Source organism: Canis lupus, chromosome 14 (assembly GCF_003254725.2).
Source record: "Canis lupus dingo isolate Sandy chromosome 14, ASM325472v2, whole genome shotgun sequence".
Taxonomy (NCBI): Eukaryota; Metazoa; Chordata; class Mammalia; order Carnivora; family Canidae; genus Canis; species Canis lupus.
The window spans coordinates 60,062,795-60,087,226 of NC_064256.1; the positions used below are offsets into that span (position 1 = coordinate 60,062,795).

The 24,432-nt window shown below is 42.5% G+C and overlaps 1 protein-coding gene across 15 annotated transcripts in view; it reads right to left on the minus strand.

The window, feature by feature from the left end:
- Positions 1-24,432, minus strand: part of CADPS2 (calcium dependent secretion activator 2) — a 454,345-nt gene that overhangs the window by 35,974 nt on the left and 393,939 nt on the right. For 8 of the 15 annotated variants that reach the window (XM_049093869.1, XM_049093864.1, XM_049093863.1 and 5 more), the window contains 6 exons: positions 16,533-16,674; positions 16,287-16,406; positions 11,586-11,741; positions 10,057-10,204; positions 9,342-9,356; positions 3,284-3,358 (listed from right to left, as the gene is read on the minus strand). In XM_049093869.1, coding sequence (XP_048949826.1) covers positions 3,284-3,358; positions 9,342-9,356; positions 10,057-10,204; positions 11,586-11,741; positions 16,287-16,406; positions 16,533-16,674 — 656 coding nt within the window. Of the gene's footprint in view, positions 1-3,283; positions 3,359-4,246; positions 4,508-9,341; positions 9,357-10,056; positions 10,205-11,585; positions 11,742-16,286; positions 16,407-16,532; positions 16,675-24,432 lie in introns of those variants that run through there. The other 7 variants (XM_025477137.3, XM_049093865.1, XM_049093873.1 and 4 more) reach the window with 4 other exon arrangements.

A 24,432-nucleotide genomic window follows, 5' to 3' on the forward strand; every position in this document is an offset into this window, starting at 1 on the left:
AAAGGGAAATTAACGAAGGCTGGTTTTTGTTCACATAGCAGCTTCTTCAACAAAGTGATAACAGTGCTAGGGACGCGGCTTATTGGTCTCCGGTGACCGCGAGCTCACCCAGAGCGCACGGGAGACCCGCTTCTCTCGGTGGCTGGTCAATTACCGCAAAGTAGTCTCTGCAAGAGGAGCACAGGCTTCCCCAGGGGCTCCCCCCGCACCGGGTGCGACATGATGTAAGAAACGGAAACAGGGCCGCGCGGCTGCGGCCGAAGCCGCACCTTGGAAGAGTGACAGTCCTGCACGCTGTCAGGTATCCTAAGGGATACAAACAGCAAAACCCACAAAATCACCCACCGCTCACAACTACAAGTCAATGAACAAGAACGTTCCTGCTGTCATCTTTTTTTTTTTTTCTCAGTAAAAATACCTAAGTCCCTTTTGGGCTAGAAGCATCTTTATCTTTTTCCCCTTTAAGGCTGATTTTTATTTCTCCGTGGAGTTTCCAGTTATGGGACATCTGCCTAAGAGGAGCAGCCACGCACGGAATCATCCCTAATGGTTGACATCTTATAATCGGGTTGATCGCTTGGCTCCATCGACTTCCTCGGAATTCCAGACCCGACCACCCGCTGGGGTCGCTGGCCGCCCCCTCCTGCCCGCATCTCCGAGACAGCTGGGCCTGCACGGGCCGGTGTTGCCCCGCGGTCCTCCCCTCGCAATCTGTCCCTCTTCCAGGCACCCTGCGCCAGTCCACGGCACCCAGGGTTCCCTCCGTCTCCCCGTTACTAGCCCGGAGGCTGCTGGACCGCACGCCCTCGACTGGGTGACATAGAAGCGGACGTCTTTTCCTCAGAGGTCTGGAGGCCGGGAGTCCAGCGACGAGACGACGGTGTATTTGTGTCTGGTGGGAACCCACTTCCTGGTTCAGAGATGACGGCTTTTGGCTGCATTTCCACACGGCAGAAGGAGCTAGGGAGCTCTGCGGGAAGCCTCTTAGAAGCGAAGGGCGCTAACCCCATTTATAATAGCTAGCTACAGTAGGCTATTTTAGTTAAAATTACTTATATAATTAAGTAAAATTAAAATTTCAATTCCTCGGTTGCACTGGGCCCGTTCCAGTGGCCGTGGGCACGCGTGGCTAGGAGGCCGTGCACTGGATGGTGCTGGTATTTTTAGACCGCAGAGAGCTCTACTGAATAGCACTGATCTCTACAACACTGTTTCCTTACTTGAGTCAAATATACTATTTTTCCGATTAACAGATGTATTTGACATAAAAAAAGATTCCGTTTTTTCCTTCGCCAGGAGAGAACGCAGAGGACACGCAGCCCTCCCCGCGCCGGCACAAATCCCGCCCTGGTCCCTTTTCCTCGCTGCCTGTTTAAGGCTCTACCAGCTGCGCGCTATGGGGCAATTTAAGGGCTTCCGTGAGGCCCCGACTCACAAGACAACCCGCACGGGGGCAGCGTGACGATGGGGTCGGGCCGCCCGGTTAAACTTCCCCGGCTGACTCACAGGCAAGGGCGGTCCCGTGTCACCTCCACCCTTGTGCCGTGGGCCAGCCTCTGTGCAGTGCTGCAAGCCCCTGCTCCCCCCTGGGGCTCCGCTCCCCGGGGTTCGCCTTTCCCCCACCTGCCGGACGCGTCTCCCATTAGCCTCTTCCCTTTCCACTTTGGGCGAAGCGGGAGGCATTCTCGTGGTGGGAGAAGTAACGAGAACAAGAACGTGCTGGAGGGGTGAGGCTGTTCTAACTGCATCTTGGTGGCTATTTCCCATCTCAACACCTGCTACCAAAGAATTTGCAAAATACAAACAAAACAAAAGAACCCCTGAAATCCCAAAGAATCTACCTGCCTCCAAATTCCAGCCTGACCGCACCATCCAGAGCGGCTCTGCCAACATTTCGGAGTCTATCCTGTCCTTTCCTAATGTGATGCCAAGACAGGTCATACTTTACATTTCTAAAATGTTAAGCTTTTTTTTTTTTTTTTCCCCACTTACTAGTATATTAGGAAACCTTTCCTTTATCACGAATAGTCTCTGAAACCATGGTTTCTTAATATAGATGCCCCGTCATTTACTTTACCGTTCCCTTCATGTTAGAGATTAAAGTTGCTTCCAAATTTCCATTAGAAGTCATTGCAACCCTATCATTGTATATATACCTTGTGCATCTCTCTGAGCAGGAGATAAACCCACAAAATAGTTCTTAGGTAAGAGGGTGTTCATGTGCTCCACATAGTTCCAAGCTCTCTCTCTCCAGAAAGGCCGTGGCAGTTTACACTCCTGCAGACGGGAGACGGGAGTGTCCCACCTCACCTTTTCCAAACCCAAGTGTCGGTTTAAAAATACCTATGCTAACTTCCTAGAAAACATGGCATATTCATTGTAGTTTTTCTTCATTCCTCAAATTGTGAATGAGGTTTAACGTTTTCATGCTTATTGGGCACCTGTTTTTTTTCTTTTCTAAACAGCATGTCCCTCGTTTATTAAATCGGGGGTGTTTTTTCCTTTGCTTTCCGTACGTTCTTCCAATGGTTTCATGAAGCCTGACGGGGGTTCTTTGACCAAGCCTTGCGGGAGCACAGGCTCTCTCCGTTCCCGTGGGCGTCCCCCCGACCGCGTCCACCCGGACCCCTCTCTGTCTTGCGTTCCAGTCTCCGTCTCTTCCCCGGCAGCCCTGGATCTCCAGTGTCGCTCATGGCAGTCTGTGACCTCAGTGGGACGGCAAATCATCTAAGGCATTCAATGGGATATTCATTTATGCTTCATCCCTTAGACAATTAGAGGCCGTGGGGTTTGTCACAGATACGTGTGGCATCAAGCTGGAAGTCGCGGGGGCCCCCTGGGAGTGGAGAACCTCAGACCGCAGCCTGCCCGCCTCCTCCGTCCACCTGCGACCAGCTCTAGAGCCTCGCCAACGGCATCCCAACAAACAGGCTACACTCAACGACTGGTGACTGCTTGAATCAGCCAAACAGACGAGTAGAAAGAGGACATAAATGTAAAATAATAAAGTCTTGCTGGAAGACAGAGTTATTTTTAAAAGCCAACAGCTGCAAGAAAAGCCGAGATGAATTGTAAACAAACAAAAAAAAAATCAAAAGTTGTTGACAAAGAGTGTTAATGTTTTGTTCGGAACTCTTCTTAGAATCTGAACTTTTCTCGCAGCTATTTTTAAAACTACTGTTTCTCCATTAGGTATTTAGAAACATAAGACAGATTTTTTCCCCAAACATGCTCAGCAAAATGATTTTCGAATCTGACTTAAGGTGAATAAATAATACGTTACCTTTGAGACTAGCAGCGAAATGATTTCTTTTACGGTGTTGTCAATCAAATCATCTATTTTTGAATGGTATTGTTGCTGGATGTTAAAAGACAAAGATGCATTAGTTGATGTGGACACAAAACTTTTGTTCTAAGTCATAAATGCTTTAAAGCTCCCAGTTATGACAGATCGGATTTACTTAAAATGATCATTTTGAACATTAGAAGAACAAAACCTTGAAAACGATCCACCCAATCAACACTTTTTACATTGTGGTTTGAAAATTTTCCCATGTGCGCTGTTGAGTTAAGCAGCTAATGGGGTTATTATATAGATGAATTGGGTTCTTATTCTTATTCAGGCAGAGGAATGTGAAGGATACTTTTTGTCTTCTCCTCTATAATTAAGGTGGCCGCGTATTTTTCTAAAGGGTTGGTTTAGCTGGAGAAGCAAAAAGACTAGAAAAAGATTTAATTAATACAGCATTTCATGTCTGACAACTCTCATTCATAAGTTATTTTAAATGTGCTCTAGAAATAAAATGAGCTCCCAATTGTTCACTCTAAAAGGACCGTTTTGTCAGCGCACGGAGCAGCAGTTTATACAATTCTTACAATATGCTCAAGCAAGGGCAAAATTAAAATTTCATCAACAAAGGTGAATAGATGGTAACAAATTAATAGGCCATAAAAGGTATAATGAAGCAGCACTCACTCCCCATAGTTTTATCACTGCTTCCTCATGAAAAAGACGCCTTTAAGTAAATATAAAAAAGGTGTATTTAAAATAAACCTGAAAGCCTCCTTTTTTGCTTTCTTTAGAGAATACTGGAGAGTTGCATTCTTAAATTAGCAGGAGCTTTGGCTTCTGCGGTGTGTGGAGGCACATTCATTTAAACAGTAATTCTTGCTTTAGAAGCATTTATCTGACAGCCGATTGTCCCCAATAGCCACTTCACAGAAAATGTGACTTGTAAAGACTAACCCTATCTTGATGGTTCAAGGCTTCTTGGAACAGCTAACATAATGCACAGAGTAAAAGTACTCAGGTCAGTATAAACATTAGACCAACTTAACAGCTGCTGGATGAATGGTTTCCTAGGATGTAAGTTTTTGAAGGCTATTTTTTTCTTCTGAAAACATGTCTCAAAGTTTTCATACACAACAAAACACCAACTTAGGTCTGCTCTGGAATACACGGGCGTGATCCCCCCACAGGCTCTGACAGTTACAAGTGGCCGTCTACCTGCATAAAGAAAAAGGGAAGCATAATTCTGGAGCACGTCAATTTTCTTTTCTGCACGTACACGTGCGTGTTGATCTGTGGTCTAAAATTAATCACACACATGTGAATATGGAACTTTCCAGGCATGTATTTCTCCTAGAGGGAAGAATTATGTGTCTGTCTTCCTGAAAAAGGGCCTTCCTGGTTCTCAAACCCGTGCTCTCCAGAAGCAACAGAAACACAGAGGGTGGATTTCTAGCACAGTAGTGTGGACCCCTTGGCTTTTTTACAACATCCTGGAGAGAAGGAAGAGGGGCGGAAAATAAAGAAAAACAAAGGAGAAGAGAAACCGCCTGAAGACCCTGGATGCCCGTTGAGACAGCTGGGAAGGCCCGCAGACAGGGCACCAGCAGGTCCCCAGCGCCAGCGGGAGCTGACCTGCGTCAGGAGCTTATGCCAACGAGCTGTGCCCGGCTCTCCCTCCCTGCTACTCTCTCTTTACATCCTTCTCTCTCCAAATTTGTGTCTGTGCAGCAGGTGGAAGTGAGATACCAGACGAGGCTCCTCTTTGGGGGAGAACTGGAAAGGGATACAGGCGTCGGGCTTCTCACTTCTCTCTCCTGCAAAGTGCTATCGGCCATATGGGGACCCAGGCGCCCAGACCTCTGAGGGCTTCCATGTTCTTAAATATATACTTGATATGTTCCGTGTGTGTCTATATTTCATTTCTTAAAAGATTTATTGCTGAGTTATTCTCTATACCCAACATGGGGCTCACACTTACAAACCCCGGAACGAGAGTCACGGGATCTGCTGATGGAGCCAGCCGAGCGCCCCTGCCATAGAGTCATCTTTTGACTCAAAAGTAATCAAATATCATCAAAAGGCTACTGGACATAAAACTGTAGAGCTTCTACATGTTAAACTTTTAGACTGGATCGATTTGGACACATCTTACGAGGTGAGCCACTCAAGGGGTTCCTCACACCCTTTTTATCAAGAGGCAGGGAAAGGTATGGACCCCAGGAGCCATCAAATTCTCCTATAATATTCACCTTAAGACTATTTTCTTTGACACCTGATCCAGCCAAAAGCAGTGAGAGGAGAGAGGGAGGGAGGGAGCCGGGAGGGGAGTGGGGAAGGGGGAGGAGACGGAGAGAGAAACACAAAAAATTAAAAAGGAAGAAAGTAGAGTAAATGTACTGCCCAAGGGGCAAACCCAAACAACGTAAGGTTTGTTAGGTTTTTATGATGTGACATTTTGCTATTGTAAACTTATCTGATTAGCTCGGGCTTTCACTAATATTAAAATTGCTGAGAACTTCCAGAATCTCCTCTCGCTACACAGTTGTCAGAGGTGGTCTGGAGGCCCTGGGGAGGGGAGTGGGCAGGTGGCCTCAGAATCCATATTTTACATGCACATTCTGCAAGGAGAATAATTCACATACACCACACAGAGGTGACAGAAGGTTAGGCGGGAAGAGTTGTTCATCAGGGGGTCCAGACAGCGCCCAAAGACAGGCCAGATACACCAAAGGAGGGCACCGAGAGGAGGAGGATTTGCCTGCACAGACATCTACGCTACCTAACCTGAAACTGGTAGATATTTTACTGGCATTAATAGACTGAATTTTTGATAAAAATCCGCAAAGTTTTTGTCTGCAACAATAAAAACCTATACAATTTCTATCAGAATATTCCAAGCCGGATCGATAATCCTACATCCCAGGGCTTTGGCAAATTACAGCCCCTTTCTTTTTTTTTTTTTTTTTAAAGATTTATTTATTTATTTATGAGAGAGAGAGAGAGAGAGAGAGAGAGAAAGGCAGAGAAACAGGAGGAGGGAGAAGCAGGCTCCATGCCGGGAGCCTGACGTGGGACTCGATCCCAGGACTCCAGGATCACGCCCTGGGCCAAAGGCAGGCACTAAACTGCTGAGCCACCCAGGGATCCCTACAGCCCCTTTCTTAAACTAATTCTCCTTATGTCTGCCCTCAAAAGCAACGGGTCTGTGCTTCTCCAGCAGATGACTCTGACTCTAAATCAAGATTAACCTGTAAGGAATTCTCACTCCACGGAGCGCAGGGAATTGAGAGATCAGACGCGGGTCTGAAAGCCTGGCCCCCGTCCTCAGGTACCTATCCTCTCTTTTCATCTGACTGCTGCTAATGTAAACACACTGGAAACGAAGACTAATCAAATGCCAGCACAACCCAGCATTCTTAAAAGATTTGGGTCTTTCTCTTGGGAAGAACTTTAACGGAATTGAATTGTTAGGTCTGGAGGTGGAAACATTTTACTGTCGTGGAGAATCCTACACAAGGAGCCTCCATTACTGTGCTTTCACCCTTAATGGATGGGCTCCTATCAGATGCAGGGGCGCTGAGGGCCGAGAATTACCTCAGACCCATGCAGTCGGTGGAGAACAATGATATCTAAACACTGGTGGCTCTGTGGTCTCAACACCTGTCCCCGAGGAACTGGCCCGAGACTGCTGACTCATTACACACAGCTGTTACAGGAGCAGATCATTGGCTCACTAATGACTCCATTAGACACCATTCTGGGCTGCGGTTGAGCACGTCTGCATCACCACGTGCCACGTGAGGAAACAGCCGTAACGTAGGAGCAGGGAAGGGGCCGCCTCGTGGAAAAGGAGCTGGGAAAGTTTCATCTCGGCAATGCCATATGACAAATTTCCTGGGACTCTGGAGAGGTCTCTCAGTACAACTCAGGCAACTATCCCTACTAGGTTTATCTAGGTAAGCAGGTATTTTACAAGGTTCCCAATTGTGTGATAATCTAGTTTTTTATTTGTTGCTTACTGCAGAATGAGGTCCACTGGCTCACCTCTGCATGTAACGGATTTACTAATTTGCAACAATTCCAAAACTTACCTCAAGCACAGAGAGGGAAACCCTGTGCAATCATGCGGGTATATGTATTGGTGAGTAAAAAGCAAAGCATAAAATCCTTCTTTTGCACTGAAATTCTTATTTACCACTTTTCATAGTTGCTAATGGGTTTGACACCTGCACATTTTGAATTGTATTAATTGTGTGAAAGTTGTGGGGATCTAATTGTCTCTGGTGAGAAGGTACAGATGCAAATATAATGAACAGTAGCAGATTACTTTTCCAAACCATCTACCTGTTAATATTAAGGATCATTTGACAATGCAACAGTGCTTTGTCATTTGTGCGTGTACCTGTTTTTCTTTTTAGGTACTAGAGAGAGTCGTTTCTTACAGGGGAGGATTTTTTTATTATTATTTTTTTACTTATTTTATTATTTTTTTCAGGGGAGGATTTTTAAAGTGGTGACGACCAATCAGTCTGTTCATTCAAAAAATATTTACTCGGTGCCTGTTATGTGTCAGGTACTGCCATGCATGTTAAAATAAAAGCAAATGGGTAAATCCAGTATCAGTGGGAAGAGGCAAGATGTTCCTATAAACCTGATGAGAAATGGATGGACGTGTGAAGACTTAAGACAATATTTCTGAGTAGACCATCAAAGGCTCACATCTGTAGTAAAAACATGAAATGGTAGAGATGAGCCACTGATATCCAAGCCAGCTGCTTCCTCATTCAGATAATTAGAGGTAATAAGTCACGTTGCAGGCGTTCAGAGAATAATTACTGAACATTCTATAACACATATCGGTTACTTAATGTATCTGTTAGGTTGTATGTGCTATGGTAATAGAAATACATCTTTTCCCCTCGAAACTGCTCAAAGAACGAAATAAGTACATGTGCATAAATTATGGCCAAATAGCCAGTGTCTGTATCTGGGTTAAATAAGTATGAAATTTGTAAATAGTGGGCCTTGTCATCCCCTTTCAGAGCTACCTAAGCCCTTCTGCTTGGATGAGAATTGTTAGCTTAGTAGAGTCACCCTGACTTGTATTCCTAGGTGGCAACTGTAAGACCTGTAAGATTTAACATATCCACAGAGCATATCCAAAACCCCTTTGGCTTATCACATGTATATATAGAACAGATATATAAATATAAATGTAAATATATATACACATATATACATATATGATATATATGATTATATATGTATATATGAGATCACATATATGTGTGTGTGTATATATATATCTCATATAAATATATATATATATGAGAGCAACTCTGTTTTGTATGCATACGACTTTTCATATCATGTTCCTCTGAAGTTCTGGGTAGTAATTCAAGACAACCTTGTGTGGGGAAGAGGAAGGGCTGCTGACCCAGGCCTGCCTCTGGTTCTGGTTACTGCCCAGGCCATGAGCGGGAGGCAAGACTGTACGCTGCTGGGCGCGTACCTACCTTACTGAAATCCACAACTGGGTTCTTCTCCATGAAGTGACCTTAGCAGCGGCCTCCCGGTCCTCAAATTTGGAGGTGCCCTGATATATGTCATCCAGAACTCCAATTTTTTCTAGCATTAGTCAAAGTATATACTATAGATATATGCACCTTGAAATAGTAATAATCACTCTGCTTCTGAATTTTGAAATTGTTTAAAAAGGAGGGTGAATTCATTTCTTTTTAAATAATCTTATCCTTAAACAATCTAAGGGAAGTTTGTAGGTTCTGCAGTCTAATAGGGAAGAAACATTTCCCTTGACATTATTTAAGGTGTAAGTATTTATAGGTGTTTTAATGTCTCTCTGCGTATTGCTATGTTATAATAAGCTGTCAGTGTTCTACACATACACAGAAAACATAAACCTGAAAATGGAATTAATTACATTAATTGGAAAAGGTGAAAATAAAAAAATGTACATTTATAAAAATAATAATTTAAGTGAAAATGTGCTTTTACAAACAAAAAAAATAAATAAAAGAGAGCGACTTACCCATTGACTACCAAACTGGATCATGCCATGGAGAAAAAAAAAAAAAAAGACAACGAAGGAGAACATAAGGGAAGAGTAAAAAAATGATGAAAAAGTAATTACAATGAGAAAAGCGGCAACACAATGTCAGCTTCAACAGATAATCTAAGAAAAATAGATCCATTTTCACACAAACGTCACTTTCAACAAAAAGAAATCATGGGATAACATGAGGTGTGTTTTGCAATATACAACCAAACAAAACATGAATCAAAATGAAAAAATGGGATATTCATTTTAAAAAAAGAAGTCTAATTTTTAAAGTGCATTTCTACTTTATTTTTAAAACACGGAAACTTTTGTATGAATAAAATATTTCATATGCTATTTTCTGTGCCTTGTTTTTTGAATGCAAACTCTGGATACTCTAGATTTGTATAAACAAAGCGGGGAGCTTTCTAGCTTTCTTATTTGCTTGTGAAAAGCAAGGTTTATGTAAATACACAACACCTAAGCTGTTAAAAGCTTCAACTGCCACTTGTAAAATTTTGGGCAGTGTTCATAGAAAGGAGAGGAAAGTGACATGAGCCGGGATGAAGTCCGCTATTATAGTGAAGAAAAGACCAAGGGCTTCTATTGAAGAACTTGGCCTTTCAATCTAACCAAGTGAGAGCCTTCTGGAAACAGCTGGGGCACCTTGTGCTGCACGTCCCTGTGGGACACTCGGTTCACTTACCTCTTGTCCTCCATCCAGGGCACAAAGTTTGGTGCTTTGCTTTTTGGCGTCAACGAGTACATTAAACATTGTGCACACAGAAGCCGGAATGCGCAAGTCAGTTGTTTTGCTTGCCTTTTGCAGCTTGATTTCAAACGCGGTTCTTGTTCTATTCATTGAAACATGAATTCAGAGTAAGAAATTCTGAAATATGTCTCACCTGCTTAGTCAAAGTGAAATCAACACTACAAGATGCTAATTTAAAACATGCAAATAAGGAGCGCGGCATCAGTTTGGGAGCCAGGGGGTGGCCTGCTCTTCTTTATCAGGTGTCTCATGAAAGACTGGGGAGGCATTTTGTATGAAACAGCGTCTGCAGTCATGCAGACAGTATCTCTGCCCAAAGGAAGCCATTTGTTTCATCTAGCATAAGACGTTTTATGGAAAAATCTCTTGGTTTTACTTAACTGCCTGAATTAATTTCCAAGTAAAACAGCCACTTGCATCTCTGCATTAAAGTGGAATAAATCCTGTGTGAGGCTTACCAAAAAAAAAAAAATAATAATAATAAGTAAATAAACAAATAAATAAATAAATGAATGTACAAGTCTGGAAAACTCTAAAGCATCGTAATTAATGTACAGCAGAGAATGTCTACTTCTTCTGTGTCACTTAGGTTTTCTTTCAAGTATCTAAAGTTGTAGATGGGTGTTTGAAAGAAACTGTGCAACAGGCAATTTGGAATTGTTTTCTGCTAAAGTATTCAAAGATCACCCACAGATTTGAAACATTAGAACCACATACGACAAGTGTGACTTTTTTTTAAAAAAAACATCATATAATCTAATTCCTGGCCTTGCCTTAGGAAGCCATTAAACATTATTCTAAATGCTGTATTTTCCTTAACTTTGGAGAATTCAGGATTATTCAATCGCTCCAACCGGTGTTTATTCCCATATGCTGCCCCCATTGTTCTTGTAAAGGGGCAACGGGAAAAACGATGCTTGGTTAATCAGAGATACAAAGCCGATTTTGTGAGAACTATTCAAAGAAATGAAAGCACAGTTGGGGGAATTCTAAGCCTCATCACTTATTTCTGGTTAAGTTCTGAAGAATGTAACTGGATGCTTGGAACTCATCTGACGTGGATAGAGAACACTGGAAAACAGAACAAGTGACGGCCCTGATCCTAATCTGGGTTTGCAGTGCCACTTCACAGCACGCAGACACGGTGCAGAACGTATAAAGTACTTAACAGGCCTTTTCCATATGTCTTGGCAGTTACTGCCTCGGGATTTAAAGCACAGTATTCCCAGAGAGACAACAACCAGCACAGAAACAGAAACAATCACTAGACGGGACGAGGGCAGTGTTAGGAGGCGTGGAAAACAGTTTCGGGCCAATTTTATCAGTTACACGAGGCCCCAGAATTTAGGTCTACGCCTAAATTCACATCACCTTTCTTGTGACAATTATATAGCAGATACTTGGTGACAAGTGCTACTCTGGGCGCCGGCGTACTAAGCAGCAACTTGAAAACACAGGTCTACCTTTTGACACAGGCCTCTATCATATCACTGGCCATTAGTTTGAGTCTTTGCTCTAAGTGGTGGGCAAATTCCTGTTCTGGCCAGTGTAGATCAAAGACAAACATCTGCAGTGCATCGAGTTTCCAAAAAAGGTCTTCTGATGTTGCCGAGCCATTGCTGGAAGAAAAAGGAAACATGAAGAGCGTCATGAACTTCCACCGTGATGGCCAATACATTGTCGTTTCCCTTTCCGTACCGTTTGCCATTAGTGAAAAAATAACACATAAAATCTCTAACAGTCGATATTTTCTTTATTCCACCTTCTAAATCTCTTTTCACATCTTAATAAATAAGGCAACTCCCCCCAAAAATAGAGATGAATATAGTAGGAAGGTGTCATAAACAGGGCCTGAATGCACAAGGATATTTTACTGAGGAAAAGGAGCCCAAGGATACAAGGAAAAACAAATATATTTTTTTTTTAACCAATGTGTAGGATACAAATACAGAAATATTTCCTCCTAGAAATTCAAAAGAGTACGTTTTATGAAAGAAAGTCTGTATGACAGCCGCGGCAGCTTTACTCTCCCACTCGCGCACACGTGGTGCTGTGCTCATCCCGGTGGCTTCTGTCGTCTACAGACAGGAGTGTACGGAGCGGGGGGGGCTCACATTTCTCAGCAACAGGAGAAGGGGACCAGGTACTACAAGTGAAATAACAAGCTGAGTAGGGGAACAAGCCTTACACCTGGTTTGAAATGCTTCGTGACTTTTCTAGCTCCTAATGGAGCCTCCGGGTACGGGGTAGAGTCTAACAGAGAAAGGACATCCAGGGTGCTCTGGGGTGGGAGCCAAATCACCTATCTCGGGTCATCCCATCTCTGGAACTCGGGGCCCGGATGCGCTATGCGTTCACGGCTGTGCCAAGATTACTCCGGGGGACCGGAGTTTCGCGCCACCCATGAAGGCGGCTGGTAGCACGGTACCTAGGGCACGTGGGCAGGGGATAACACTACTGCTTTCCATCATGCAAGGATCTGGCCTAATAGGGAAACAGATGATTTGAAAGTAAAATGCTCCTATGTTAGAAGACCCTGAAACTTAATAGTAGAAGAGAACAAAAGGAGAAAAAGGTGCCGTGTGATTCACCTCTCCTCAGCTTTCCCGTCCATGCTGGACAGACACTGAGCTGAAAATTGTCTTTTCAGTGTTCGAAACAAAAATAGAGAAATGAAATAGTGTATCATAAGAGCACAGTGGAAAACTTGTATAAAGATAAAATTCTTTTAAATCCCCACTTTGTTTAGCTAAATATATCTTAATTAGTTGGCTTTAAAAAAAAATCACCTCCTTCTTCGTTTAATTAAAAGCTATTTCCCTCCCCACCTGCAGCTCAGCATCTTTCCTGCGTCGCCAACCTTCTTTGTGTTCCGTCTCCCCTTCTGCCAGTGATTCCTCGTGGTCTCCTCGCCTAGCCAAGACGTGCTCGGAGTTAAGTCCTCAAAGGACCGATGCGGCAGAGCCCTGAACGCCACCCACAGCTCTTTACCCCAATACCTCTTCACCTTAAAAATCGGAGCCCCCAACGTACCATGAAACAAAGGAACCAGACAACATCATGTAGACATTGCTGTGAAAAATGTTAGAAAAAACACTGTGTTTATTTTTCCCTGTTGCCATATATTTAATAAAAATAAGAGGAAAAAAAAAATGACAAGGCAAAGCCTCTATTACATACCCACAGTGCTCATGTGGTAAATCAGAGGATCTATATTTTAAGAGTAATTGAACCTAATTGGTTAAAGAAGCAAATCTAATAAGTTTTCACTTTGGAGAGACATAGGTAGGTACTGGAAATGTGTGTTTTCTTAACAGCATAACAAAACAACACAACCATCATCAAAACAAAATCTGAAATACTGAAGGTGGAATTCTACTGAAAACAGACTTTCTCATAACATATGACAATTAAATCTTTACAGAGACTATGGATATATGTTTCTTTTGTTCTTTGATGCTATGGTAAGACTCTGGAACAATAAATGTGCTTAATTGGGAATGTAATTAAGGTAACAAGTGTCTGTTATGATTAAATAGATAAAAAAATGTAAGTAGGTTTTCTCTTGAGCTGGAATACATAACCTGCAATTTACTCAGAACTTTTTCATTTTAAAATTATTTTTAATCAGTGACCCATTCTGAAAGTATTATGAACAGATTAAAGAACTCAAAAATGAATAATGGACTCAGATAATTTCCTAAAAATGCCAGTAGGAAGCACATCTTATTGGCATCTACTTTTGGAGCTAAAAAAAAAACAAAACAAAAAAAAACCCAAAAAACTCAAACAAACAAAACATGGAGAAGGAAGACATTGAGGAACTTTATAATTAGTGCTTTAAAATGAAAAGTGAAAAAAACTGAGAGCACCAGGCTGGCTCAGTTAGGGAGCATGGGACCCTTGACCTGGGGTTATGGGTTCAAGCCCTGCCCTGGGGGTAGAGATTACTTAAAAATAATAAAAATAAAATCTTTAACCAAAAAAACCACCCAGAACCCCCAAAATTAGTGACTACATCGTAACATTACAAGTAATTGTGAGCACCCCGATGAAGAGCCTAATGTTGATAATCCTGGCACGTAAAGATGACAGTGATTTCCTTGTAAAACATATTTTTTATTTCCTCAGAATGATGAAAGTCTGAGCACTTTATTTACAAAGCCACGATCTGTCATGATTCCTGTCCTGAAATGCAGATCATTTTAAAAAGGGACTCCCAATAAATGAGGTTCACGTTCCACATATATCTCAAAGCTAAAAAAAATAATAATGACCAAAAAAGAAGTCTAAAGTTCACCAGGCAATGCCCATAATAGTGCTCGTGGTTAAATCCAGGGTGTTGAACAGGTGAGGGGTGAGGAAGAAGAGCAGTTAAATTGCAAAACAGTATTAAGAAGCACAAAAAACACATAAACTTAGATTCATTATACTTGCTAGATAGTTGCCAAGCACGCAGACACCAGTCCGTACCCTGTAACCACCCAAAGCGTTTGCCCGAAAGAGAAAGATCCCCGCGTGACCTAATAACTGTCACGGGCCAGTGATGACGTTTCACTTGGAGAAATGCCGCTAAGCTATTCTCCAAGTTATTCTTCTCCGTTTCCGTCTTCTGTCTCCTCCTGAGGGTGTGCACCTTGACGGGGGGCGGCCTCAGCCGTGGCGGGGGACCGGGCGGGGCGGGGGCGGGGGGCTCTGCACATGCTCCCGAGGCCGAGCACATGGGTAGGGGAATGACAGCGCTGGGCAGACAAGCCCGGTTCAGAGCCTGCCTCTGCCGCTTACTTACTGGGGGACCTCGGGGCCTTTAACTTCTTTGTGACTTAGTTTCCTTAACTGTAAAATGGGCACAGGGACATGTACCTCCCAGGGTTACTGCACGGCTGAACTGAGATAACGGGTTTGACACTGTACCTGGAACGTACTACTAAATGCTCAATGAGTGGGAGCTATTTTTCTTCTAGTTATTTTATTCTTTCTAGCTGACTTCATATGAGATCTTGGCCACGCATGGACTAGTACTGAGTTCATCTGATTGCTCGGAGGTTCATACTTTTTTTTTTTTTTTTTAATTATTTATTTATTTATGATAGTCACAGAGAGAGAGAGAGAGAGGCAGAGACACAGGCAGAGGGAGAAGCAGGCTCCATGCACCGGGAGCCTGACGTGGGACTCGATCCCGGGTCTCCAGGATCGCGCCTGGGCCAAAGGCAGGCGCTAAACCGCTGCGCCACCCAGGGATCCCAGGTTCATACTTTTGAAAACTATACCGTTTTGAATAATGATGACTGATGGCAGTAAAAGTGAAAACCATAAGGTAGTTTTTATTGAGAGCTCAGAGTGTGCCAGGCACTCTTCATCATCCTTTTTTTCTTTTTTATCTGCACAAAAATGTCTTTAAATTACGTGTCATAACCATTTTGGCACTGGGGAAACTGAGGCTAAGAAAGACTTAATGATTACTAAAGTAGGATCTAAATTCGAATTTCAAAGCCTGTGCCCTCTTCGTTGTAGTGACTCTCAGTTACCGCACACCTGCGGTAGGTGGGCTTATCACAACATGGAGCTGATAAATACTGTTTTTATGTTATAAGGATTATTTAAAAATAACAAAGTGCATCAACTGATACATGAAAGCACAAATGAAGAACTTGCTGGTGTTAGGAAATAAAGGGCAATCGCTTCTCTGCAACCTGAAATATTATTTCTTTACAAGTGTGACTAAGATAAAATAAAAAGAAAACACTATATTCTTGAAACTATTCTTCTGATGGTTTTCTACACGTAGAAGAGGAACTATGTGGGCAGTGGCAACGCCGCTACGGTGCCTAGATATACTCTTGCCACACTGATCGCCTGAACTGTGGTAGATCCTTCAGGCAGAAGTCTACAACCTGACTCACAAAATGACCTCCGACCTACAGGTCACATAGGAACTACATCACACCAGTGAGTGTTTTTTTTTTTTTTCCCCCAATCTGTATCATTTATCGTCAATTTGCTCAGCTTAGCTCAACAGCTTAAAAAACTCAAATGAAACCAAAACATAGTATTCCTCGACCAGTGATGATAAGTGCCATGCAATCTGAACACAGGTGCACAGAACACAGCCCAGGCCATGCACTAGCTAACACACCACCAGGAAATAAGTGAGGGATACACACGTGGACTCATATAAAGAAGCCATCCATGAAGGAGTAGAAAAGCTAGGAATCTGTGGAAGAGTAAGAGGCAGACTTGGAACTTTTGGAAGAGCTACATTGGGAAGACTGTTGGCGATATTCCTGTAAAGAAACAAACAACGTGGGAAGGGACCACCATAAGCAATAACTACAGATGGGCCACGTGTAAAGTCATAAGGTCAGGACTGAAGAGACAGATGTTCCATGGACACTTGGCAGGATACCTACTTGACAGGCTGCCATGTCTCTTGCTCAAACCCTCTGTGAATTGACTGGGCGATGGAGGACTCCATGAGATCGACGTAGCGGACAACCGAGGGCACAAAGATTTCTTGCAAATGTTTGTGAAATTTTCCATTACATAAAAGTGCTGAAACAGTCAAGCAGAAACAGCGTTTGTCAGAGGGATCATTATCAGGCATTTGGGGAAAATAGGGGTGAAAAAACGTTTCCTGAAAGAGTCTGGCGCAGAAGGATGGGTAAAATACAGATGATAACGGATCTTGCTCCTCATATGGAATATATCGTGAAAGCTAATCAAGAAGCATAATCAACCTCCTAGATAACGGCTGTCAAAACACAAACAGGTTATATCTCTGCAAAATCCTCCTGGCGGGTGGGACGCGTTTACTTTCCAAGCGATTTAGCACGTGAGGCGTATGACCACTTGCTAGAGATTCAAGGGAGCTGCTGGATAACATGACGGGTTGACACACGCCCGTGAGAAGGGAGTTACGATCCCTGTGCTACACGGCACCTCACGGAAGAGCTCCACGCGTTCGATTCTAAGAGCTAAGCGCGATTACTTCTAAGAGATACACTTATTTAATTCACCAGCAGGATGACTGTGGCCTTGGAAATGTCTATTCTGATTCATGAACTTTTCAGTTATTTGTGGATTTTCTTGTAAGTCATCCAGTTTTCTATATGCATCTTTAAAAAGAGCGTATCACATGCATTTTTCAGGTGTCCCTTTGTGTTTAATGTGTTAGATACTATGGAACATCCTGCCTGAAACAGCTGTGGAAGTCGTAGAATTTGTGCCGTCAGGATAGGGCTGTTAAGTAGATTGGTAATAGGAAAGGTGCACCTCCCTACACTAGAAGGTAGACGCTTTCCACGCACTGGACGTAATTTCCCTAGAAGATAGGTCAGTGTTATTTACAGACTGCTCGTCCCACCCACTCACTCCTCTGCTGAATCTGCGTGTTGAAATCTTAACGTCCAATGTGATGGTGGGGACGGGGGGGGGGGTGATCGTGTCACGGGGGCAGAGTCCTCGTGAGCAGGATTCGTACTCTTGTAGGAGAGAGACCAGACCCCTGGACTCTTCCGCCATGTGAAGGTGTAGCAAGAAGACGGCCATCTGTGAAGCAAACTTTCACCAGCTACTGAACCTGTGGGTACCTTGACCTTGGACTTCTCGGCCTCTAGAACTGTGAGAAATAACTTTGTTGTTTATAAGCTACCCGGTCTCTGGTGTCCTGTTAATACAGCCTGAATAGACAGAGACAGTCGGTGTGTGTCTAAGTTGCCCTATGAAAGAGAATCTATAGGAAAATACTAATGTTCAGTAATAATAAATAATGCGTAATTTTTTAGATGATGGTACGTATTTGTTTCTCAAGTGAACATATCTTTATTTTTTAAGATTTTATTTATTTATTCATGAGAGACACAGAGGCAGAGACACAGGCAGAGGGAGAAGCAGGCTCCCCACGAGGACCTGATGTGAGACTCGATCCCGGGACCCCGGGGTCATGGCCTGAGCCAAAGGCAGACGCTCAACCACTGAGCTCCTTCAAGTGAACATATCTTAAACCCAGTAGTGATTTTTTTTTTTTTTTTGACTTTCAAAGTGAAAACATGTTCATTAAAACATATCCCATCATGGCTGGGGAAGGTATTTCTGAAGAGATGATATTTTTATTGAGCCTAAGTGACAGGGGAGCCAGGGAGTGACAGGGAAGATTTGGAGGAAAGATCTCCAGGTGGAGGGAACAGCTAGCATGAGAGGGAACAGGCAAGGAATGAGCTGGGGTACTTCCAGAAGGATGCCAAAGCCAGTGTGGCAGGAGCAGCGTGAGGGAGGGCAAAGAATAGTTCAAGAGTATGTCTAGACAGTAGGACGTGGTGAGAAGTATGGGATTTACTGGGTACAAGGGAAGCATGATTATTTTTATTATTATTAAGCAGAGGAGTGACACGATATACTATCCCTGGCTGCTGGGTGGAAAATGGAGCGGGTGACCGAGGGTGGAAGCACAGAAGGAGGCTCACGCTTGGTGCCTGACTGCCGCAGACCACGTGAAGGATGACGATGATGATGATGGCGGCCTGGACTACAGTGGCAGAGGTGGAAGGTGAAGAAAGGTCTCTCAGCAATCCCATTCACTTTTATGGATCCCAATAGCTGTACATGCTTATACACGAAATTTGGTAACTAATAATTTTAAAGTAATGCCTTATAAAGTACTCAGCTGAATGTGCCATTTTCCCCACAGAATCTTCTCCAGGGCAAAAATACCCTGAACGTTAAACAGTGTTTTAAAATTTAGGCAAAGTATGTGACGTTTACCACAGTGGCATGAACACTGTTTTAACTGATTCTGGAATTTGTCAGAGGCTGGAAAACTAGAGACACATAAAAGTGGGGTGGGAAGCAATTCTAAATACAGAGGGAAATACAACACTTTTTTTTTTTTTTCTATTTCTAGTTAATATGGCCTAGTACTTTTCTGTGGTTAAATAATTTTTTCTGGCTTATCTATATGCTAAAAGATTTCTTATTAAAGTGGGAACGGTAATCATATTTAAAGATAAATGTCCTATTTAGGAGATTAATGTTATCTTAATGATGTTTTCATTAGCACACGGAAAGGAGCTTTATTTATTCCTGGAGATTCAATCACAGAGCTAGAAGGTACTATATAGATCAGTTCCTTTTGCCAAATGTCGCCTAAATAAGGATGTTGAACTTAAGGATGAAATATTCTCACTCAAACCACCTAAATTATTGTGGCAAGCAAATTAAAAAATATGCCCGTATCTGAATTTATTGGTTTTCCACTTAGGAACTCTCTTTCTCTTCCTTCTCCTCCTCACCAGCATTTTTGGTGTCAAGCACAGCTGCTAATGATTGAGAAATCATCACAAAAACTCCGTGAGAGAACCACTATTATGTTTTTCAATCTTACCAATATGGAAGCTGGAGGCACAGAGAATCTAGGGACATGTGGTGAAGTCATCCAGTCATTAGACAATAAAACAACAGAACAATAGACAATAATTAAAAGCTCCCTCTTAACCTCCCAAGATTATATTACCATCACCCCTAAATTTACATTACTGTCAATTACCATAAATCTATCCATCCATTCATACAGTCACCCAACCTATCGGCAGCATGTCACCGTCTTTTAAGACCTAGAAATGTTGGAGATCATTTGAGGTAGAAAAAAATCTTGTAAATGACACATGCATTACTCCACATCTTAGACGAATTATATATTTTTAGAATTAGAATTTTGAAAAACTCATCTACACTATGAAAAGTCAAGAGATTGAGGAAAACTATTACATTTGAATGAGCTGACAGATGAATTAACACTGTGAACATATTTCATGTGCTCATAATACACATAAAGAACTGGGCAACTTTACCTTTTTATACAGCTAGACCGTAGCTTAACCCTTAATTGATATGGCCTACTAATAAAAAAATGGAAAGACCCACAGGCTCTACATCTCGGTAGGTGCCGTTAAGTGCCGTCATTATGTCTAACTAGTCCAAGACACGCTCACCTAGGAAATTATTACATCTGCAAATGAGTACCCTACCTCATCATTCAAATGCTCTATTATACATTTAGAGATTAGGTATGTTGGCTATTAAGTCCTACTTAGTTGGTTAAAATGAAGAAGCACATAGGAGAATCAACACTCAATGTTGTTATTAAATGTTATAATGATCCTAAGATTAAGTCCCAGATGACTCAAATGTATTTCTAGCAAGACCTCTCTTTTTTGATGCACTTGATACACACTGAATTCATTAACGTGTTAAATAAGCCTGCTTCTCTTGTATTCCCACCATGGGAGTCACAATAGAGACTGGCCACCAGATCACTCTATCCGTACCTGGTGATTGTACCAAGGCTTGGCCTTTACTTTCTACATCCAATTAGCAATCAAGACCTGTGTATTTTTCTTTTTTGATTTAAATTTTAGGTAGTTAACATACAGTGCAGTATTGGTTTCTGGAGTAGAATGTGTTGATCATCACTTAAACAAACACCCAGTGTTCATCTTAACAAGAACCCTCTTTAATGCCCATCACCCAGCATACTCTGTGTCCTTCATACCCTTAACACATCCCTTCCTCTCTTCATCACCACTGCTGTTGCCCTACTTCTCACTTTCTCATCTCTTGCCTTGATTAGTACGATCATCTCTTTCTTTGTCTTCAGGGTCCTAATTTTCCCTTTGTCAATCCACCTTCTTCAAATCTCAAAGCAGGGGGCTGCCAACATATAAAACTATAATATCCTACCTAAAGATTATAATCTTTCAGTGGATCATCACAACAAATTATAAAAGCCTTTGCATGGTAGGCCCAGAGCCTGCTCATGTTTCAGTGAGTGTTTTTCTTTTTTTAAGAATCAGATTACAGACCCATTTTCCAAAGTTTTAGAAAATTGGCAACTGGTAGTATTATTTCTTCGGACATTAGACTCCAGAAAGGGGAAGGAGAGAGGGAAGGAAAGAAAGAGAGAAGAGGAGAAATAAGGAAAAAATGCAGAGGGGGCAGGAAAGAGAAGAGAAAGCTTGGTGTCGAAAGGTAAGACTACAGAAACACACATGACACTACACACGCGTATGGAAATGTACCCTCTTTTTCTCAGTTGCCCATATGCCAGTTTGCATTCCACTCCTATCAGACACTGTCAAAAGCCCTCTTAACATGTAACCCCAGGCATCAGAACGAGCGCTTCTATCTTCCCCATCTGGCTTAGTAAGGAGAGGCTGTGGTTCGGGGCTTGCCACCTGTCCAAATCAAGCCTCTCCAAGGCACCCATTCTAACAGCTCGTTGCAAGAGCCAAGTTCTCAGTGCGGCCGTATCCAAGAATGCTTCTGACATTATATCTGACGTGTGCAAGCAGAAAGGACTGCTCAGAAGGAGTCTGGAGTAGTGGTTACAAGAATGTAAGTGGAGGACCAGCATCCACTTTGTTAAATAATCTTTTTTCCCCCAAAAGGTTCCACATTTCCAAACATCACCCTGTCAGAAAATAATGAAGCATCAATGACATCCAGTCCAACGGTACAATTAGAAATGGCAAAAAGAAAGCAAAAGTCTTAAATAAAAGGTAAACTAGGGATGCCCAATTATTTTGAGCATCCCAATAATTAATAAACTAGTGTTGATTATTTACATACCAAAAAGAGTCTTACATTCACAAAGGAACTTGTCATATGCTTTTAATAGTAAGATTTCGACTGAGAATTTCAACTATGATCCAATTAATGACAATTGCTGAGATAATAGTCACTGGATAAATGAAGAATAAGCAGATAAAAGAGTTCCTGTATTCTTTTTAGGGTAAAAATATGCTGTTGACTCCTGAGTCCGTATAATCCAATATTATACTGTGCCACCCCATTCCAATTAGTCAGCATGAGTGGATTATTAGGAAGAGTGACTTCCCCACTGAAATTCTAAATAGGCATTTCAGAAGGAAACCAGGAACACATGATTAACAAAACAAACAACACCGGCCACAATAAAAACCAGGACTTTGCCAGGAAACAACAAGTATTCGAGGGACTACAAACTGTAGACGCCCTGCACAATGAAAGCCCACTGGACTAAGACAGAAAATTAGGAGGCCACTCTCCGCGTTAACAAGTGCACATAATGAGGATTCCCGTCACTGGAAACACGAACATGGGCTTCAGGAGGAACGTCAGGAGGATTGCAGCCTAGAACAGACTTACGTAAAAGGAAGAAAATACACACAACCAAACAAAAAAAATCCCCTGAGATCTCCGAGTAGCTCCCAGCCAAGAGTCTGGCACATTATATAGGCCCTCAATACATGTATGTTTGAGTGAATAAACACTGAATCAATAGCAAAATAAATACTGAATAAACACCATCAAACATCCAGCGCCTAAAGGAAACTCTGAGAGTGCACTTTTCAAGCTTAAGTAGAATAGGAAACACATTGGGTTTTATTTTCCTTTTAATTAAAATCCCAATAGGTAAATTTATACAGTCTGGTAATATTTAATTTGTACATTTTCCTTGCGTAACAACCTCCTAAAACCACATGCAACTCTTCCTTTCCCCTTGGTGCACTTGTTAAAAATAATCTACCTACGTATGTACCTAAGGGGTGAGAGCCCTGGTGTTATGACGTCTCCTACACTGTAGACAACAACTCCAGATCCAACAGACCTAAGCTTCAAACCACAACTAAAGACGCCACCGCACGGTACGCATAACGGAGTTAACGTTTTTAGTAACTATCGCATCACAGTGAGTGTGTGCATATGCTCCACTAGACGGTATGCTTTTCAAGGGCCAGAACGGTTTTAGATACATGTTTCTACAAGGTGACGGGATTTGCAAATTTTAGGCATTCAGGGCCTGTTTCTTGCAGAATTAATTCAGGGAAAAACAAAAGAAACACTAACCAAGGCTGAGGGTAGAGACAGACAAAGAAGACTCACAGCCCCGCAGTTCTCAAGCTTCCCATCTCTTACGAGATTGATATTAAAGCCAAACAGAAAAGTCTGTCATTTTATTCCAGCTATGGACAGCCTTCTGGCCGGGATTACGTCCCCCACTGCTTGCTCTGGGTGATGAAAACACCCGAGCACGGCTGTAACGTGATCAGACGTAGGGTTCCCGATGCTCACGGCCTTCGGGACTTACAGAGGTTTCTGCAAATCTACTGTGAAAGACACACAGGCCTTTTAGAGGCATTTCAGAGGTTATTTTCTCGAAGGCATTAAGTCCTACAAAAATACAGAAAGCAGGGCAGCCCGGGTGGCTCAGCGGTTTAGCACCACCTTCAGCTCAGGGCGTGACCCCGGGGTCCCGGGATCGAGTCCTGCCTTGGGCTCCCCACAGGAAGCCTGCTTCTCCCTCTGCCTGTGTCTCTGTCTCTGTGTGTGTGTATCTCTCATGAATAAATAAATAAAATCTTAAAAAGAAAATAAAAACAGGAAAAGCTGACTAGGAATTTAAAGTGTCAACATATAGTAAAGAATCTAGAGCAACACTATAGAACTCAAAAAAAAAAAAAAAAAAAAAAAAAAAAGCTAGTGACTTCCTGCGTTTTTATTTGCTACCCAGTCTAGCAAAACACATTCTGACATATAATTTCGAATTCAGTCAGCCCTGGAGATTGGAGTTAAACGCACTGTCGCATTTTGGTGGTCGTCTCCGCATGTGTCAGAGCGCCTGCCTGTAAAATGAGGCCGAGCACAGCCCTGCTCGAGTCCCGAAGTTGCATCCGCCCGGCGTCGCTCCTGGCAGACGTATGGACAGATGTATCTATAAACACCAATTCGTGGATTTCAGACGCACAGCTCATTTAAGCGCTTGCGGAAGGATAACACGCAGGTGTCAACCCTCCACATTTCAAAGCTTGAAGATTAACCTCATATACAATATGGTGACCTAACAGTTCTTCATTTGAAAGAAATCTGAAAAATAATCTCTGATACAGCCCAAGTGTGAGAATAACCCAGCGGGATTTCCACTTCTTCATTTCTTAATGAGTTTTTTGATAATGAGAGGTGACTTTGCCAGTCACTCTGGGCTCTATTATGGCTAATTTGACTCCACTTCACTCTCCTTGTTAATTATTAACACTAGCCTTTTTATCCTCATGAGACCACATTCCAATTTTTCTTTTTTCGATTTTTATGAGCCCATCTTTATGAAGGTGAAAGTCTTGGAGAATAGGTTTTCACTTAGTGCAGAGCCCGAACATTTATTATTGGTCTAGGCAGAGACGCTGTGACACTGATTATATAAGCACGGGTGTTCTTCGGGATGGCTTTAATGTGCTAGCAATGTGAAAAGGCTGTTAATTAAAGAAGAAGCACCGTGGT